Genomic DNA, 21,110 nt, shown 5'->3' on the forward strand with positions numbered 1-21,110 from the left:
AATCCTAAATAAGTTCAGGAGTACAAATGGGCTCAACAAGTCACATAATAAGTTGAATGGACTCTGTGTGTAATAATAGTGTTAAAATGATTTCTTAATGACTACCTAATCTCTGTACCCCACACATACAGTACACTTATCTGTAAGGTCCCTCAGTTGAGCAGTGGATTTCAAACACTGATTCAACCACAAAGACCAGGGTGGTTTTCCAATGCATCGCAAAGAAGGGCACCTATTGGTAGATGGGTAAAAAAAAAAAGCAGATACTTAATATCCCTTTGAACATGGTGAAGTTAATAATTACACTTTGGATGAAGTATCAATATACCCAGTCCCTACAAAGGTACAGGCATCCTTCCTAATTCAGTTGCCGGAGAGGAAGGAAACTGCTCAGGAATTTCACCATGAGGCCAATGGTGACTTTAAAACAGTTACAGAGTTTAATGGCTGTGATAGGAGAAAACTGAGAATGGATCAATAACATTGTAGTTACTCCACAATACTAACCTAATAGACAGAATAAACTGCCTTGCTCAGGGGCAGAACAACAGATCTTTACCTATGCTTCTGTATTTCATTTTCAATAAATTTGCTAACATTTCCCCAAAAACATGTTTTAATTTTGTCATTATGGGGTATGGTGTGTTGGTGGGTGAGAGAAGAAATCAATTTAATCAATTTGAATTCAGACTGTAACACAACAAAAGTGGAATAAGTCAAGGGGTATGAATACTTCCTGAAGGCACTGTAAGTCTCATTTGAATTTGATTCTAATGAAGAGCATGGTCCTCGTAACGAAGCCTAATGTATCGTTATGGGGCTTATACTGTACAGGGGCTTATACTTATACTGGATCTAAATTTGATCACTCTTTTGTTGCTGAGAAATTCCTGCATCACAGGAAATGCTGACGAGCTTTGTGAGTTACATAAATTCACTGAAAACTCTGGGCCTAACACACGGTTATATAAACAGTATTGCACTTTTCATGTATCTTAATTTTGGTCAGCTAGTAGCCTAACCATCGATCAAGCCTAAACGGTCCAATAACTTGCTGTCTTTGGCTGAGAGGTTTGGAATTCTTTGTTATTGGTCTATTAACCAATTTACCACCTGGTGATGTCACCAGGCAAACTTGTATTTTCAGCCAGCAATCAGCAATCAGGAAATAACAGTGATGAAAATAATTTCACACTTTTACAGTTTTAGTTTCAACAGCTGTTGTACAATATGATACAAAACACAGAAAAACAGAATATTGGCTGCACTGGGCCTTTAAGATTCTACACCTGTGCCAGCTCATCATGACAAACCATTGGCTTGAAGAGGGCAACCGATTTATAAGCTACTCTTCTAAGTCAACAGTAATAATCATTATTTTGCCAAGTCTAACAAGCACATCACCACCCACAATGAAACATAACAGGGAAAGTGGGAGGACAGTTGGAAAGATCTGTATGATATTGGAATGTTGCTGTGATACATTGTAGGCAGGCACAGGGTTGGGGATGATGTATGTTTGTTCTTTCTCTGCTTCCCCTGTGGGCTTACAAAAGAGGGAGGCACAGGAAAAGGGGAGGAGGCAGGGGCGGTGGCCATTTTCTATCTACCTCGAAGTTTCCACCGAATCAGTGAGGATTCAGTAATACACCTGTCGTTAAGACTAATTAATGAATTAATACGTTTTTGACGAATGGCTATGGAAGCGCCTGCATAATATCACGTGTTAACGATTCATCTGTACAATAGGTCTACCAATAGGACAAAAAAATGAAAAAGGGACCGTTGCATTTTTTGGGTCGAAAGAACCAGTCTCTCTTCGACACCAATATTAAAATCAAGGAGATGGGTAAGTGTTTACTGTCATATTTAACAATTAACTAATAATAATGATCGAATGTTTAATCTATCATGCCGATCAGCATTCTCTCACTACTGTCCCGACCTTTGCACTTGTTACAGTGACAGATCAATGGCAAATGTGGTCTAAATGTTCACATTCTAGAATAAGAAAAATGCTGGTTGAGTCAAATGAATACACAATGTCTTACACAATGCTAGTAATCATCGAACGTAATCAGCGGGGTCATTAGGTCTCCCAACAGTGGTAAACCTACATTTACCTGAGACAGTCACTAGACTCTACGTTCATGACGGTGCAGGTAGAATGTAAGGTGTCTGTTTTAACTAAGTATTATATAGCTGCAGCATTGAATAAAAAAAACAATTTTCGTTGCGATTATTTTAGAACATGTCAATCAAAACAATAATACAGATCTTATTTTTTCACTTGGGAATTGCGTATACTGCCCGCTGATGCGTAATAAAAGTAGTGTAGTGGAGGTATACACCGTATCACTTATGTGTACAATAGAGAAATCGTGTTCAAAGCAGCCTACACAAACGCAAAGCACGTGAGTTCCATTCATGTAAAACCGCACACAGCCTAATTTCAGCGGAATATCGCCCGTCAGGCAGCAAGAGCGCGCAGCTCTCCACTTGTTGTCGCATAGAGAGCAGCTCACAGAAGAACGACATCCGTAGCAGGTAGGTAGTGTTGGGGAAAGAAGATTTAATGTATGATATCTACTAGCAAATACTAACTAAAAAGCAACAATGGGTATGCGAACCAAAAGATTGCTCCGAAATCTTGGTTGAATCTTTGCAATGCGCAATTCAGTCATCATGCGCTGTTTGAATGAAAACTGTGTCGGTTTTCTACAAAAAAAGTGTGGTTTTGAGAGTGAAAACCTGCATTTTTTTATTACAACATGATGTAGGCCTACCTATTATTACCAGTAGGCCTAGGTATGTTATTGAGATCTTATAACAGACTGCGCCCTAATTTAATTTTTTATTTTTATTATATAGAATCATTATAGTCAAAGGAGAACATGATGGCATAATTATTAGACCTAAAGATTTTTTTAGTCCAGGTCTTGGGAAGTGTGAACTAATTCAAAATGAATATGAATAAACCCCCTAGAGATCTGAAAACTGTTCTCAGAACTAAAAACGGGACAAATTGACATATTTTGCATTGCTCTGACTTCTGGGTATTCTATTTGATGAGGCCTCTATAACAATGGAAAGGTCAAATAAAATTAGTATTTGTCACGCTTCCTAAACAACAGGTGTGGACTAACAGTGAAATGCTTAATTACTGCCCTTTCCAACAATGCAGAGAGAAACATTTAGAAATAATAGAAAAATAGCATGAGGAATACATTTACCATGAGTAAGGATAACTTGGCTATATACACTGGGTACCAGTACCGAGTGGATGTGCAGGGGTATGAGGTAATTGTGGTAGATATGTACATATAGGTAAATATAAAGTGGCTAGGCAACAGGACAGATGATAAACAGTAGCAGCAGCGTATGTGATGAGTCAAAAGAGTTTGTGCAAAAAAAGGTCAATGCAAACAGTTAAATAGTTAACCAAATAGCTATCCTGACTAACTATTTAGCAGTCGTATGGCTTGGGGGTAGAAGCTGTTCAGGTTCCTGTTGGTTCCAGACTTGGTGCATCGGAACCACTTGTCGTGCGGTAGCAGAGAGAACAGTCTATGACTAGGGTAGCTGAGTCTGACCAATTTTAGGGCCTTCCTCTGACACCGCCTGGTATAGAGGTCCTGGATCCACGGCCTGTTCACCCCGCTACCATCTAGAAGGTGGAGACAATACAGGTGCATCAAAGCTAGGACAGAGAAACTGATAAACAGCTTTTATCTCCAGGCCATCAGACTGATAAAGTCACTACTAGCCAGTCTCTGCCCAGTACCCTGCCCTGAACTTAGTCACTGTTACTAGCCGGCTACCATCCGGTACTCTACCCCTGCACCTAGAGACTGCTGCCCTATGCACATAGTTATTGAACACTGGTCAGTTTAATCATGTTTACATACTGTTTTACCCACTTCATATGTGTATATACAGTGCCTTGCAAAAGTATTCACCCCCTTGGCATTTTTCCTATTTTGTAGCATTACAACCTGTAATTTAAATGGATTTTTTAATTTGGATTACATGTAATGGACATACAAAAAAATTATCCAAATTGGTGAAGTGAAATGAAAAAAAATAAAATGAAAAAGAAAAAGTGGTGCGTGCATATGTATACACCCCCTTTGCTATGAAGCCCCTAAATAAGATTTGGTGAAACCAATGTGGAGGATGAATCAGAATTAGTTGAGTAACATAGATAAATAAGATGTCTTATCTACATAATATGCTTATGTGAGATACTTGTCATTAGAATGTCTCCCTTTGGACTATACTGTTGGCAGTTGCACTTTTCCCTTCTCAGCTAGGCCTCAGTCACTTGGAGCCCAGAGAGGGGAGAGGTCAGGCTTGTCTTTTACATGTCTCTGGTAATATGCAGAATATCAGAAAGGGAGAGGTCAGAATGGAACATTGTCTTCATATGTGAATGTATCTGTTAAACCATGTGAAGGGATGGCGTGATTAAGGGGGAACCAATTATCTCTTGGCTCCACAATGTCTGTGCGCAAGTCACCTCCCTCAGTGAGCTTGTCCAGGAGTGGGGAGAAGAGGGGGTTTACTTGAGATGGGAGTATATAGAGTTGATAATTGAGTTATGCCTTGGATGAGGTAATGTTTTGGTACTATGAAGTACCAGGAACGAGATTAGAACCTCGTCTTAGAGACCAAACTGAACGAAAATTTATAGCTAATGCTATCTGGCTATGGCATACTCCTTTCTCAAGTAAAAGGCCCTTTGTGAAGTTTTCCTAAGATCTGTGGTTCGTCATGTAAGTTGAGAGGGGTGTATCTTTGCTATAAAAGATCTCAGTTGCCATTATGTTGACACTCAACTATTCATTAGAGATAGTGAATTGTTGAAAGTCAAATGCTATTGCAAAGCTTAATTATTATTAAAGTTTAAGTATAACTGACTGGTGTGTGGTTTGTAACTCTCCTCATTTGGTAATACAGGAAATTGCCACGACACCAATTGCCTTCAGAAGTCACATAATTAGTTAAATAAAGTCTACCTGTGTGCAATCTAAGTGACACATGATCTGTCACATGATCTCGGTATATATACACCTGTTCTGAAAGGCCCTAGAGTCTGCAACACCACTAAGCAAGGGGCACCATGAAGACCAAGGAGCTCTCCAAACAGGTCAGGGACAATGTTGTGGAGAAGCACAGATCAGGGTTGGGTTATAAAAAATACCAGAAACTTTGAACATCCCACAGAGCACCATTAAATCCATTATTAAGAAATGGAAAGAATATGGCACCACAACAAACCTGCCAAGAGCGGGCCGCCCACCAAAACTAACGAACCAGGCAAAGAGGGCATTAATCAGAGGCAACAAAGAGACCCAAGATAACCCTGAAGGAGCTGCAAAGCTCCACAGCGGAGATTGGAGTATCTGTCCATAGGACCACTTTAAGCCGCACACTCCACAGAGCTGGGTTTTACGGAAGAGTGGCCAGAGAAAACGTTTGGTGTTCGCCAAAAGGCATGTGGGAGACTCCCCAAACATATGGAAGAATGTACTCTGGTTAGATGAGAAAACGCTATGTCTGGCGCAAACCCAACACCTCTTATCACCCCGAGAACACCATTCCCACAGTGAAGCATGCTGGTGGCAGCATCGTGCTGTGGGGATGTTTTTCATCGACAGGGACTGGGAAACTGGTCAGAATTGAAGGAATGATGGATGGCGCTAAATACAGGTAAATGTTTGAGGGAAACCTGTTTCAGTCTTCAAGAGATTTGATACTGGGACAGAGGTTCACTTTCCAGCAGGACAATGACCCTAAGCATCCTGCTAAAGCAACACTTGAGTGGTTTAAGGGGAAACATTTCAATGACTTGGAATGGCCTAGTTAAAGCCCAGACTTCAATCCAATTGAGAATCTGTGGTATGACTTAAAGATTGCTGTAAACCAGCGGAACCCATCCAACTTGAAGGAGCTGGAGCAGTTTTGCCTTGAAGAATGGGCAAAAATCCAAGTGGCTAGATGTGCCAAGCTTATGGAGACATACCCCAGGAGACTTGCAGCTGTAATTGCTGCAAAAGGTGGCTCTACAAAGTATTGACTTTTTGGTGGTGAATAGTAATGCATGCTCAAGTTAAAAATGTTATGTCTTATTTCTTGTTTGTTTCACAAGAAAAACATTTTGCATCTTCAAAGTGGTAGGCATATCAAATGATACAAACCCCCCAAAAATCTATTTTAATTCCAGGTTGTAAGGCAACAAAATAGGAAAAATGCCAAGGGGGTGAATACTTTCGCAAGCCACTGTATTCTAGTCAAGGCTCATCCTATATAACTATTGCTGTAAACACCTTTTCTATTCATATACTGTCCATACACACCATCATATATACAGCTGAAGTCGGAAGTTTACATACACCTTAGCCAAATACATTTAAACTCAGTTTTTCACAATTCTTGACATTTATTCCTAATAAAAATTCCCTGTTAGTGTTAGTTCAGTTAGGATCACCACTTTATTTTAAGAATGTGAAATGTCAGAATAATAGTAGAGAATGATTTATTTCATCACATTCCCAGTGGGTCAGAATGTTACATACACTCAATTAGTATTTGGTAGATTTGCCTTCAAATTGTTTAACTTTGGGTCAAACGTTTTGGGTAGCCTTCCACAAGCTTCCCACAATAAGTTGGGTGAATTTTGGTCCATTCCTCCTGACAGAGCTGGTGTGACTGAGTCAGGTTTGTAGGCCTCCTTGCTCGCACACACTTTTTCAGTTCTGCTCACAAATTTTCTATAGGATTGAGGTCAGGGTTTTGTGATGGCCACTCCAAAACCTTGACTTTGTTGTCCTTAAGCCATTTTGCTACAATTTTGGAAGTATGCTTGGGGTCATTGTCCATTTGGAAGACCCATTTGCGACCGAGCTTGAACTTCCTGACTGATGTCTTGAGATGCTGCTTCAATATATCCACCTAATTTTCCTGCCTCATGATGTCATCTATTTTGTGAAGTGCACCAGTCCCTCCTGCAGCAAAGCACCCCCACAACATGATGCTGCCACCCCCGTGCTTCACGGTTGGGATGGTGTTCTTCGGCTTGCAAGCCTCCCCCTTTTTCCTCCAAAAATAACGATGGGTATTATGGCCAAACAGTCCTATTTTTGTTTCATCAGACCAGAGGACATTTCTCCAAAAAGTACGACCTTTGTCCCCTTAGTCTGGTTTCTTTATTGCGGTTTTGGAGCAGTGGCTTCTTCCTTGCTGAGCGGCCTTTCAGGTTATGTCGATATAGGACTCGTTTTACTGTGGATATAGATACTTTTGTACCTGTTTCCTCCAGCATCTTCACAAGGTCCTTTGCTGTTATTCTGGGATTGATTTGTACTTTTCGCACCAAAGTACGTTCATCTCTAGGAGACAGCGTCTCCTTCCTGAGCGGTATGACGGCTGCGTGGTCCCATGGTGTTTATACTATTGTTTGTACAGATGAACGTGGTACCTTCAGGCGTTTGGAAATTGCTCCCAAGGATGAACCAGACTTGTGGAGGTCTACAATTTTCTTTCTGAGGTCTTGGATGATTTCTTTTGACTTTCCCATGATGTCAAGCAAAGAGGAACTGAGTTTGAAGGTAGGCCTTGAAATACATCCACAGGTACACCTCCAATTGACTCAAATTATGTCAATTAGCCTATCAGAAGCTTCTAAAGCCATGACATCATTTTCTGGAATTTTCCAAACTGTTTAAAGGCACGTAAACTTCTGACCCACTGGAATTGTGAAACAGTGAATAATAAGTGAAATAATCTGTCTGTAAACAATTGTTGGAAAAATAACTAGTGTCATGCACAAAGTAGATATCCTAACCGACTTGCCAAAACTATAGTTTGTTAACAAGAAATTTGTGGAGTGGTTGAAAAACGAGTTTTAATTACAACATAAGTGTATGTAAACTTCCGACTTCAACTGTATATATATATGTATCAGTATATATATGTATCATATATATATATATATATATATACAGTTGTAGTCGGAAGTTTACATACACTTATGCTGGAGTCATTAAAACTCGTTTGTCAATCACTCCACAAATTTGCTGGTTGAGAGAATGCCAAGAGTGTGCAAAGCTGTCATCATGGCAAAGGGTGGTTACTTTGAAGAACTTCAAATATATTTTGATTAGTTTAATACTTTTTTTGGTTACTTTCATGATTCCATATGTGTTATTTCATAGTTTTGATGTCTTCACTATTATTCTACAATGTGCAAAATAGTAAAAATAAACTTTTTTGTGTGTGTATATATGTGTACATATATATATTATACTGAACAAAAATATAAACGCAACATGTAAAGTGTTGGTCCCATGTTTCATGAGCTGAAATAAAATATCCCCGAAATTTTCCATACGCACAAAAATCTTATTTCTCTCAAATTCTGTGCACAAATTTGTTTATGTCCCCTTTAGTGAACATTTCTCCTTTGTCATGATAATCCATCAACCTGACAAGCGTGGCATATCAAGAAGCTGATTAAACAGCATGATCATGGGACAATAAAAGACAATGCCACAGATGTCTCAAGTTGAGGGAGGGTGCAATTGGCACGCTGACTGCACGAATGTCTACCAGAGCTGTTGCCAGAGAATTGGATATTAATTTCTCTACCATAAGCCGCCTCCAACGTCATTTTAGAGAATTTGGCAGTACGTCCAACCGACCGCAGAACCACAGATCATGTGTATGTTGTCGCGAGGAGTAGCGGTTTTCTGATGTCAACGTTGTTTACAGACTGCACCATGGTGGGGTTATGGTATGGGCAGGCAGGCATAAGCTACGGACAATGAACACAATTGCCTTTTATCGATGGCAGAGATACAATGACGAGATCCTGAGGCCCATCGTCTTGTCATTCAAAATTCCACAGGCTACAATCAACAGCCTTTGCGAAGGAGATGTGTTGCTCTGAATGAGTATATTTATATTACGGACTCAAACATTGCTGGTTCTGATATTTCTTAGTTTTTGGGATTTGTGTTTATTGTTTTGTATTGTTCGGTATTACTGCACTGTTGGAGCAAGAAACATAAGCATTTCTCTGCACCTGAGAACATCTGCAAAACGTGTACGCGACCAATAAAATGTGATTTGATTTGTATGGCAGGGAGCTCGGCCCCAGTGTTGTACTGGAACATACGCACTACCTTGCGGTCGGATGCCGAGCAGTGGCCATACCAAGCAGTGATGCAGCCAGTCAAGATGCTCTCAATGTTGCAGCTGTAGACATTTTTGAGGATCTGAGTGCACAATGCTGAATCTTTCAAGCTTCCTGAGGGGGAAGAGGCATTGCCGTGTCTTCTTCATGACTGTGGTGTGTGTGGACCATGATCATTCCTTAGTGTTGTAGACACAGAGGAACTTGACGCTTTCGATGGGGGGCGTGCTCGGATTTCCATTTCATGTAGTTCACGATCAGCTCCTTTGTCTTGTTGACATTGAGGGAGAGGTTGTTGTCACTGACATCCTCCCTATAGGCTGTCTCATCGTCAGGTGGTTGTGTGCAAACATGCCACAGGATGGGGATATTTGCATATTTCAATTATGCAGGAACTCAATAGGGAAATGCCTGCCATGCCCCATTGGGAAATGTATCTGTAGATGCCAAAATACTTTAAACACTGCCTGTTGTTTCCATACTCGGTTAACAAAGTTTTGCTCATAGTTATATCAGGTGATGTAATGCATGTTAATCTGAGTTCTCTTTGAAATTCTTTGAGGTCTCTGTGCTTGACGTAAATGCAGATCATGACCCGTGTCTCACTAACTGCTGTCTCTCAATGACATTTCTCTCATCAGTTAGTTACTTGGCAGGGACATGCCTGACTGAATGGCTGTTTTGTGTAGTTACAGATAAGTTGGTCCTTTATATAGTAACGTCAAAGCCTGTTGCAAACATTATAGATAGCCATCTCTGGTAAAGTCTTTTACTCTGAAAACAATCAGGTGGTGAGTGGCCTAAAGTCCAGATCAGTGTGTCACACAATCTTTTATAAAGATCCATTCTATATGCCACAATCCCAAATGCATGATGCAGGGCTGTGATAAGTGTGTTCAGTATGGATTAATGCCTGTGGCTGTGCTGAGTGCCATTGCTATGACATTGTCCCTCTCCACCTTCTCTGCCCAGGAATAACCTCAGGTCAGTATTGATGAACTGCAAACACTCATGACAGGGAGGCCAACAGAAAGTTGACCCCCAGAATTATGAATGTTGCACCACACTTCTATGACCCTCCTGAAATTCCATTGGTAAATAGGGGTTCATTGATGATGCGTGAAGAACTCTATTTTCTACCCTATGGCACCCCATTACATTTAGGCTTAAGTGTTTGAGCAATAGGGTGACATTACTTTTTTATTTTGGTTAGATTAATCCTTCAACTGCTTTGAATAGTTGTTAGCTTTACCCAATTACTATTTTGCTGTCAACAAGAGAAATCCCCCCGACAGAGTACACTGCATAGCATTACATAATAGTTTGTCAAGAATTATGAGAACTGCAGACAAAATGCCATAACTTATTATGTACATCCATAATTACTCAACTTTGCAGTCACTAGACTGCATCTCCTTACAGAGCTGCGCTGATCGGTTGAATGGTAGACTTGTTGGTTTTGATCTGTACTGTAGACTTAAGCAGTGAGTTGTGCTGTTCTTTTTTTCTTTTAGACAATGTTGAGCTCGTGTTGGATTCATCAGCCATTCCTGAATTAGGCACTGCCAAAGTGAGGTCCAGACCCACAGTCAAGCACTACATGGTAAGTTCCTCTGCATGATGTGGAAAAATATATATTTTAATCTAATATATACTTCAAATCTACATTTCAACACTGGAGACGGTGTTGCAGCTTTTATTGAGACTGCTGTCCAGCTTCTAGGTGGTGTTCTCTAACACTTCAAGATGAAAAATCACATGGAATTTGTTATAGGCCTTGTCTTTAGTTCTTGTCAATGCATTAGGCTCCACATAACTTTCCCACATTTGCATAAGTCTGTGGAATTGTGAATTCTTTCTCAACAAGGCCTTTGTAGTACCTGAAAGAGAAACTGCATTGCCTCATGAAGGGCATTCCTGTAATCATTGATCACTGTGTGACCACCTCAGTTAGACCTATCCACCACTCACACCTGGTCACTCTGAAAGCATACTTTTCTAACCGGCAGGTTTCACCTGCGCAGGCTTTTCACATATATAAAGAGGGAGTAACCTAAGTTTACTTGCAGTTAGGCTATCCATGTGACACAGGTCAATTTGTTTGCGTGTTGACCCAGTCCTCTCAAGTAATTTCTGTCGTCAGAAATTCTCACTCTATTGACTTAGACATTCTCATCCAGGACAGTAACTATAAGAATGTCACCTTGGTTCACACAATCTTGGGTCTTGTACAGTCTGCCACAATTATGGCACCTAGCTCATTTGTGCTCGATTCATCATGCTGTCCCTGTAGGTGATCCAGAAAAGCACAGCCGTATCTGATTTTTTTAAACAAGTTGTACTACGTTATTTTGTTGTAGATATGAAAGCCTACCTCAAAGGGGAGTGTCCTATATGATATCTCCTCTGTTATGTGTTAGATGTGCCACACCCAGCAGCACAGGGGTTGGACTGCTCTGACTGACTGCTCTGATTTACACCTGTGAGTCATGGAAAAGAAACATAAGGAATTAAGCCGGTTCAGAAACTGCATTTAATGCCGCACCCTTTCCCCCTTGTGAAATGGTCATGCCTTTGCAATGAGCTGCCTGCCTCTATGAATAGTCTGCCATGATGACATATTTAAGGCATGACATAAGGGAGGTGTTCCGTTCATGTTAGATGTTTTAAAGATAGTGTAACCGAGGTTCTTGAGAAAGGACCACACCTGAACCTATCCACTAATAACTTAATATTTACATAGCTGCATGAAAGTTATTTATGTGTCTGCTGCCTGAACTTTGGAGAATTATGTGTACCAAGTTCTAAACAAAGCAAGTGGTGGTGGCCTGACCATCAGGCCAAGGACAGGAAGTTGATTACAGTTTACAGTTACAGGGGTGGACCTAACTTCGGATTGTTTTGGTGGATTAGAGGCTCTCAGACCCGTAGTTACACTGGTCAATGTGTTTTTTTTGTCTGTAACAGTGACTTCCAGTCCCTGGTGTAGGGTGATTCTGACCACAGTCTAACAGCTTTGGAAGGGCACATCTCTGTTCTGTCTGCAGGGCATGTGTTGTGTCAACACAGTCTGTTTATTTATAGTGATGTTTGGGCTGTGATGCAAACGGTCAGTCACACAGGCAGGCAGCAACATGATGGCACATCCCTTTTTCTCTGAGGCAGTCACACCCACTTAACATTTTCATACGTGAAGAGATGGGAGTGTTGCCTGTGCCTTATCCACAGGCAGGGCGTAGTGTGGGCGAGGCATGACAGCGTGGCTATAAAAGGCAGTAATGTTCTGAAAAGTGCAGTATACCAATGGAAAATATATTGCTGAATCATTTCAAGTGGGATACTCAGTGTCAGAGATCATGTAGCCTCAATCTGCACCAGGAGGCTTTGCTGTTATTGAAAATGACTCCAACTGTTCAGAGGCCTAGACTAAAAGGAATTTTGGATGAAAAGCCCTTTCCGATTTAATGTGCCTGGCCTTCCTGTCTTTGGTAATTGACACTGATGTACTTGTTTGTTTTCTGAGTGCAAGGTTTAGTAAATTAATAGTTTTTGCATCAGTGGTGTCATCACGCAGCAAACATGATAACCTGTTCTAAAGTAGATGCAAGTAGTCATTTGGATAACAGGTTGGATCACTGCAAGCCATAGTGCAGTCTAGAAAGAATCCATTCCTTTCCCTCTCACACTCAGTTCCTCTTACAATCTCAACAGTGAGTCTCTAAGCTGACACCAGGGTGAAATGTCAACCGTCTGATGGCTCTTGTCCTTGTTTCCCACAGTCCTCCTCTGATGTTGTGCAAGGGTTTGCTGTCCCAACACCCAAAGTTCCTGTCCTCCCCCCTTTCAACAGTCCAAAGATCAACAGGGCAGGTGAGGGTCTCCCAAGTCTCTGTTTACCAGAGTTAAGCTGTGCAGCTAAATCATTTACATTTCTATGAACTTAAACCATAGTGCTGGTTTTAGACAGATTCAGTTGATTGATCAAAGTTCAGCACAAACCCAAAGCAACTCTGTTTTCATAAAGGGCTTAAATATACAGTACCAGTCAAAAGTTGACACCTATTCATGAAGAAAAAAAAAATTAAACTATTTTCAAAATTGTAGAATAATAGTGAAGACATAAACTATGAATTAACACATATGGAATCATGTAGTAACCAAAGAAGTGTTAAATCAAAATGTTATTTGATATTCTTCAAGGTAGCCACCCTTTGCCTTGATGACAGCTTTGCACACTCTTGGCATTCTCTCAACCAACTTCATGAGGTAGTCACCTGGAATACATTTCAATTAACAGGTCTGACTTGTTTAAAGTTCTTTCCTTCTTAATGCATTGGAGCCAATCAGTTGTGTTGTGACAAGGTAGGGATGGTATACAGAAGATAGCCTAATTGGTAAAAGACCAAGTCCATTGTAACGTAGACACTGAGTCGGGAAGCAAGTGCAGGTGGTGAGTTTAATAATAAACGAAACAATACAAGAGTAGCGTACGGACATAAAACATCAATACTTTAAGACATGAAGGTCAGTCAATCCAGAAATTAAGAACAGTCGCAAAAACCATCAAGCGCTATGATCAAACTGGCTCTCATGAGGACCGCCACAGGAAAGGAAGACCCAGAGTTACCTCTGCTGCAGAGGATAACTTCATTAGAGTTAACTGTACCTCAGATTGCAGCCCAAATAAATGTTTCACAGAGTTCAAGTAAGAGACATCTCAACAGCAACTTTTCAGAGGAGACTGTGTGAATCAGGCCTTTGTGGTCAAATTGCTGCTGCAAAAAACACTACTAAAGGAAACCAATAAGAAGACTTGCTTGGGCCAAGAAACACGAGGAATGGACCTTAGACCGGTGGAAATCTGTCCTTTGGTCTGATGAGTCCAACCGCCCTGTCTTTGTGACGCAGAGTAGGTGAAAGGTTGACCTCCGCATGTGTGGTTCCTACCGTGAAGCATGGAGGTGGTGTGATGGTGCTTTGTTGGTGACACTGATTAATTTTTTTAGAATTCAAGGCACACTTAACCAGCATGGCTGCCACAGCATTCTGCAGCGATACGCCATCCCATCTGGTTTGCGCTTAGTGGGACTATCATTTGTTTTTCACAACAGGACAATGACCCAAAACACACCTCCAGGCTGTGTAATGGCTATTTGACCAAGAAGGAGAGTGATGGAGTGCTGCATCAGATGACCTGGCCTCCAGTCACCTGACCTCAACCCAATTGAGATGGTTTGGGATGAGGGACCGCAGAGTGAAGGAAAAGCAGCCAACAAGTGCTCAGCATATGTGGAACTCCTTCAAGACTGTTGGAAAAGCATTCCAGGTGAAGCTGGTTGAGAGAATGCCAAGAGTGTGCAAAGCTGTAAAATATAAAGAAAAACCCTTGAATGAGTAGGCGTGTCAACTTGACTGGTATTGTACATAAGTTATTTAATTTTCAATATTTTTTTAACATGTTTTTTTCACTTTAATTATTGGGTATTGTGTGTAGATGGTGAGAGAAATTTTGAATTTAGGCTGTAACAACTAAATGTGGAATAAGTGAAGGGGTATGAATACTTTCTGGAAGCACAGTAAATGTTTGTCTAAGATCTTGCACAAGAACACTACAAATATCCAAGCAGCCATTCACAAGCATGTTTGCAGAGTGGGAGGGTACAGATCAAATGTAATTGAATCAATAAAACACTTGACTCTGATGTTAGTTCTCTCTTTATAGTAAATGGCGATCGGTTTTCCAATGGATCAGCTATATCTGTACCTGATTTGGTGGAGGGAGAGATATTTATTCCACCTCCACCTTCGATGGCCCCCCCACCCCCTCCACCCATATTCAACCCTCCCCCACCAGATTTCTTGGGTGACTTGGACTCCATTCAGCCTCCCTCCATGCCCCCTCCAAAACCACAATCAGTGGTTCTGTCTAAAGAGTACGAGGATTTCTCCTCCCTGAAACCTCCACTAATGGCCCCCCCGAAGCCCCCGTCAACTTCCTCCAGTGCTTCTAGTTCCTCTTTGTCCAGTTCTACACCACCACCAACCACTGTCCCTGATATCACAGAGCCCCCAAAGTTTGCCCCTCCACAGCCCCCTACAGACATGAGGCAAGCTGCTCTGAAAGCCCTGAAGACACCGCCTACAAAGCCAATGAGGCTGTCCTCCATCCCCATTATGTGTGAACTCCCCCAGGTTCCAGCACCCCCTGTACAGAACCCTAGACCCTCCAGCTTCAACCCCCAGAACACAGCTAAGCTCTACAGTGTTCCTAAGACCGGCATTCTAGATAGGCAGGTGGAAGGTGAAAATAGGCACAAGCAGATCCTACTGCTGCATGACCCTGGGTCTACTGACTCCATCCATGTCCAGGTCAATGGGACAGCCCCCTCTGTGGCACCGCCAGTTAAGCCAGCCCGGAGAAACAGCTCGGGTATGCTGCTGGAGCAAGACCTGAAGGAGTTAAAGGATAATTTTCAAGCCACCCTTCAAGGCCAACCCACCCCACCTGAGACTCGGGAGGAAGTGAAAGTGGAGCCGTTGCCTTTATTAGCACAGCAGGCTATCAACAAACCTGCCGAAACCCCCACTAAAGCATCACCAACACTTCAGGTGATCACTGCCCCTGTAACCATAGAGGCTAGCCAGGTCAAACACGAAGTGTCTCCAAACCGGAGTCGCAAGTTCAGTCCTATGCTGGATCGTAAACTGCGCAACCTAAAGTTCAGTGCGGTCACTGGGACGAGGGAGGGTCCTGCCACTTCCCCCCTGGCTCTTCTCATGGCGGCTAAAGAGCGAGAGAAGCACAGGTCCACTTTGTCACACGAAAACAGCACAAAGAGTAATGAGCCATCCACCAGCATCCAGCACAGCGAATCCAATCCCAATTCTTTCACCATCGTCCCCAGGTCCACCTCATTCACTTCTGTGACCTCACAAGATAATCCACAGTCTGTGGTCCCAGTGCAGCCCCCAGTGGTGATCCAGACTCCAGCAAAACCCCAGATCATTGAGTCAGTGGTGGAAAAGAAGCCAATTGTAAATCCAGTATTTCAGGGGCTCCTGGCTGTGGAGAAACAAAGTGGAGAGCAGAGGATTCCTTCCCCCTTTAGCCTTGTCAGGAATGAAGAGAACAGGGAGGACCTATGCTTGCCATTACTCCCTCCCCCTCCCGAATTCGATGACCATGATGTCGTGGACTCTCCTCCCAGCTTACCTCCACCTGACCCTCCGCTGAAGAAGGTCCTGCCTCCCACTCCCAGCCCTGTCCTTCCAGTCCTGTCCTCTACTGCCATCCCTGTCCTTCCTGTCAAAACTCCCTCGCCTCCCCCTCCAAAACCTAAATCTCCAAGCCCTCCCAAATTCCCCCCTCCTGTCATGGAGATCAAACCCAAACTGCCTGTTCAGACCAAACCCAAGCCGCCTCCCACCCAGGCCCTCTCCTCCCTCTCAGCCAGCCAGGCCACGCTCCAGAGCATCCTGCAGAAGAAGATGCTAGAGATGGACTGCAAAATGGACATCAAAATGCTGGCCATGAAGGAAACAGACTCTGATGACTGGGGATCTCCCTTATCTGATGAGACCAAGTTCCCGGTTGTCCCCAGAGTCACCCCGAAAAACCCTGTTATCACTGCAAAGAGCAAGAGTGCCACTGTGCCAGCAAAAACACAAGGACTGGACATGAAGGAGATGGAGACAAAAATGGCCATGAAAGGTCAGGGTTTGTCAGAGCCATCAAAAGTTCCCACAAGGTAGGCCTTACTCTCTGTCCTTTATCTTTGTCTGCTTGGCTTTTTGACAAAATGTGAAAAAAACTACTTCATTATGGTTCAAGGTTAGGGTGTTGTGACTAGTTGGACTTAGTTTCTGTTTGTCTAGTAGTGTCCCTAATTGCATGTTTTGACTCATAGTAAAGAATGTTAGCTAGATGTATTAAATAATCGCTAAATGCAACAAGATCAACCTGATATGTGTTTCAATGTTAATGATTTATTCCTCTACTTTTTAGCAATGGGCCACGGTCAAAGCAGGCGTATGGCATGACTTTCATGGTACAACCCGGAACCAAACAACCAATCACTGTTGTCAGCAAATGAGGATCCAACTCAATTATACCACACACTGTACCATACAGCCCCTGTCAAGAGCAAGGACAATGGAAAGAGCACCTTAAATACAGCTAAAAATTGATATATCCAATAAAAACACTAAGTATGTATGCCAAGGATGTTTTCACCAAGCCCCTGGTACAAGAATGTGCTAAGCATTTGTCTAGAAAAGGTTTTGCTGTACCACAGCACATAAACCTGCCCTCCAGAGGTGCTGTGTCAAATAGCTTCTTGTCTAGGTGCCAAAGTCTAAAGAGTGGGTGGACTGTTGGAACAGCTTTCAACAGTATCTTTGACTGCTACGGTTTAATCAGTGCTAGTACACATTGCCTTATTTTTACCTCGGGTATCGGTCTGACCTAATAGATTCAAAGCAGATTGTGAGGCTGTTTTTAAAAATAGGAGCTGTAATTTGCCAGCCTTAATATACACTGAATAATGCCATGCATCATAAGGATATTTATATAAATGTCTTGAAGAATTACTATAAGGATGTGTACAGATTGTTTTTGCTTATGCTTCCATTGTGTCACAGTACCTGTACATACTGTATATTTTTAGAGCATAAAGGTAATTTAACTAGTCTACTACAATACATTAAGAACAAATGTTGTATATTGTTCACTATATTATACTTAAGGGTGCAACAACTATGTAAACTGTTTATCTTTTGATCTTCTACTTCAGTCAGGTGAGCAAGATATGTTCCATACAATGGAGGACTAAATAGAAGCAAAACAGATGTCAGCCATTTACCACATAAGGACAGGAGAAGTAATATGGTCTCCATGGTCTGTAGAACCTACAGTGGTCAGTTTATTAGGTACACCACCCCCATTCACAAAAATAGTTCGCTCCTACAGTCAAGCAGCTGTGGTTTGTTATATAACTGAACATTAGAATGAGCAGAATGAGTGACCTAAGCAACTATGAGCGAGGTATGATTGTCGGTGCCAGGCGCGCCGGTTCCACTATATCAGAAACAGCCAGCCTCCTGGGCTTTTCATGCACAACAGTGTCTATGGTTTACTGAGAATAGTATGACAAACAGATCCAGTCAGCGGCAGTCCTGTGGGTGAAAACATGTCGTTGATGAGAGGTCGGAGGAGAGTGGCAAGAATCGTGCAAGCTAACAGGCAAATAACAACAGTGGTGTGCAAAACAGCATCTCAGAACGCACAACTAGTCTGTCCTTATAGTAGCAGACAACCACACCGGGTTCCACTCGTATCAGCTAAAAACAAGGAGATCCAGTGGGCACGTGATCACAAACACTGGTCTAGAGGTCGACCAATTAATCAGAATGGCCGATTAATTAGGGCCGATTTCAAGTTTTCATAACAATCGGAAATCAGTATATATATATATTTTTTTACACCTTTATTTAACTAGGCAAGTCAGTTAAGAACACGTTCTTATTTTCAATGACAGCCTAGGAACGGTGGGTTAACTGCCTTGTTCATGGGCAGAACTACAGTTTACCTTGTCAGCTCGGGGATTCAATCTTGCAACCTTACGGTTAACAAGTCCAACGCTCTAACCACCTACCTTACATTGCACTCCACGAGGAGCCTGCCTGTTACGCGAATGCAGTAAGAAGCCAAGGTAAGTTGCTAGCTAGCATTAAACTTATCTTATAAAAAACAATCAATCATAATCACTAGTTAACTACACATGGTTGATGATATTACTAGTTTATCTAGCGTGTCCTGCGTTGCATATAATCGATGCGGTGCTCATTCGCAAAAAAGGACTGTCGTTGCTCCAACGTGTACCTAACCATAAACATCAATGCCTTAAAATCAATACACAAGTACATATTTTTAAACCTGCATATTTAGTTAAAATTGCCTGCTAACATGAATTTATTTTTAACTAGGAAAAATGGTGTCACTTCTCTTGCAACAGAGTCAGGGTATATGCAGCAGTTTGGGCCGCCTAGCTCATTGCAAACTGTGTTTAGACTATTTCTTCCTAACAAAGACAGCCAACTTTGCCAAACGGTGGATGATTTAACAAAAGCGCATTTGCGAAAAAAGCACAATCGTTGCACAACTGTACCTAACCATAAATGCCTTTCTTAAAATCAATACACAGAAGTATATATTTTGAAACCTGCATATTTAGCTAAAAGAAATCCAGGTTAGCAGGCAATATTAACCAGGTGAAATTGTGTTCATTGCACGCAGAGTCAGGGTATATGCAACAGTTTGGGCCGCCTGGCTCATTGCGAACTAATTTGCCAGAATATTACGGAATTATGACATAACATTGAAGGTTGTGCAATGTAACAGGAATATTTAGATTTATGGATGCCACTCCTTAGATAAAATACGGAACAGTTCCGTATTTCACTGAAAGAATAAACGTTTTGTTTGAGATGATAGATTCCGGATTCGACCATATTAATCACCTAAGGCTCGTATTTCTGTGTTATGTTATAATTAAGTCTATGATTTGATAGAGCAGTCTGACTGAGCGATGGTAGGCACCAGCAGGCTCGTAAGCATTCATTCAAACAGCACTTTCGTGCGTTTTGCCAGCAGCTCTTCAAACATTGCGCTGTTAATGACTTCAAGCCTATCAACTCCCGAGATTAGGCTGGTGTAACCGATATGAAATGGCTAGCTAGTTGGCAGGGTGCGCGCTAATAGCGTTTCAAACGTCACTCGCTCTGAGACTTGGAGTAGTTGTTCCCATTGCTCTGCATGGGTAACGCTGCTTCGAGGGTGGCTGTTATCAAATTGTTCCTGGTTCGAGCCCAGGTAGGAGCGAGGGACAGAAGCTATACTGTTACACAAGAAGCTATACTGTAACTACAACCTAAAACTTCTTACCTGGAAATATTAAAGACTCATGTTAGAAGGAACCACCAGCTTTCATATGTTCTCATATCCTGAGCAAGGAACTTAAACGTTAGCTTTCTTACATGGCACATATTGCACTTTTACTTTCTTCTCCAACACTTTGTTTTTGCATTACTTAAACGAAATTGAACATGTTTCATTATTTATTTGAGGCTAAATTGATTTTATTGATGTATTATATAAAGTTAAGTGTTGATTCAGTATTGTTGTAATTGTCATTGGCTTTTTTTGGTCGTCCAATAATCGGTATCGGTGTTGAAAAATCATAATCTGTCAAACTCTACACTGGACAATTGAGGAGTGGACAAACATTGCCTGAAAATTATATTTCAGATGGTGTCAATTTAATTTAGGAGTAGAACGTTCTTAACCTAAGCAGTTCAAATAAATGCAGAGGCATGCCCCTGCACGCTACTTTTGCCATTGTGTCTGTCATTACTTAAGCTGCTCATTTATACAAAAATAAACAGTTATTAATGTAGTTATCCAAGGCTGTTGATATCTCCTGACACGAGTCCAAGTTGACATGACCATCTGATTTTTGGTAACTTTGGCATGTTCCAAGTCCTTTTAGAATGATTTGGCACAAAAGCCACCACATTCAGAAACAATTGAAACTATAATTACCCTGGATTGCCTTCCCTGGATTTCTGGTTTTAAACATTGAATTAGGCCAAATATACCAGTGCAAAGGTCAGGGCACAGGCCACTCCTTTGTATTGTTGTTTTACCTGTGATATTAAAATGTAAAGTTACAAATTAATTTGTTTCTACCAAATTGTCTGAGAATAATTTCCTACAGAGGACTAAAAGTTAAGTAACATTCAAGTGCTTGGAAAACCAAAAGCAACTCATGACTATACAGTAATCAGACATACTTTATTCAAGGATGGAAAAAGTAGATTAAGTCAGTTAAGTAGCACTGCTCGGACTTCCAAAAAG

At 41.6% G+C, this 21,110-nt stretch overlaps 1 protein-coding gene across 2 annotated transcripts; it reads left to right on the plus strand.

Annotated features, from left to right (window-relative positions):
- Window positions 1-1,630: 1,630 nt before the first annotated feature.
- On the plus strand, window positions 1,631-17,662 carry LOC112069237 (uncharacterized). 2 transcript variants are annotated; one of them, XM_024136529.2, is made up of 5 exons: window positions 1,631-1,849; window positions 10,711-10,799; window positions 12,976-13,066; window positions 14,919-16,944; window positions 17,202-17,662. In XM_024136529.2, exons 1-5 carry the CDS (start codon window positions 1,771-1,773, stop codon window positions 17,287-17,289), a joined length of 2,373 nt encoding a protein of 790 aa, XP_023992297.1. In that variant the 5' UTR covers window positions 1,631-1,770; the 3' UTR covers window positions 17,290-17,662. The 2 variants fall into 2 exon arrangements, with proteins under 2 accessions (XP_023992297.1, XP_023992298.1); XM_024136530.2 differs by lacking the exons at window positions 1,631-1,849; window positions 10,711-10,799 and adding an exon at window positions 12,569-12,684.
- Window positions 17,663-21,110: the final 3,448 nt, after the last annotated feature.

Source organism: Salvelinus sp. IW2-2015, unplaced genomic scaffold (genome assembly GCF_002910315.2).
Source record: "Salvelinus sp. IW2-2015 unplaced genomic scaffold, ASM291031v2 Un_scaffold944, whole genome shotgun sequence".
In the NCBI taxonomy this organism is placed as follows: Eukaryota; Metazoa; Chordata; class Actinopteri; order Salmoniformes; family Salmonidae; genus Salvelinus; species Salvelinus sp. IW2-2015.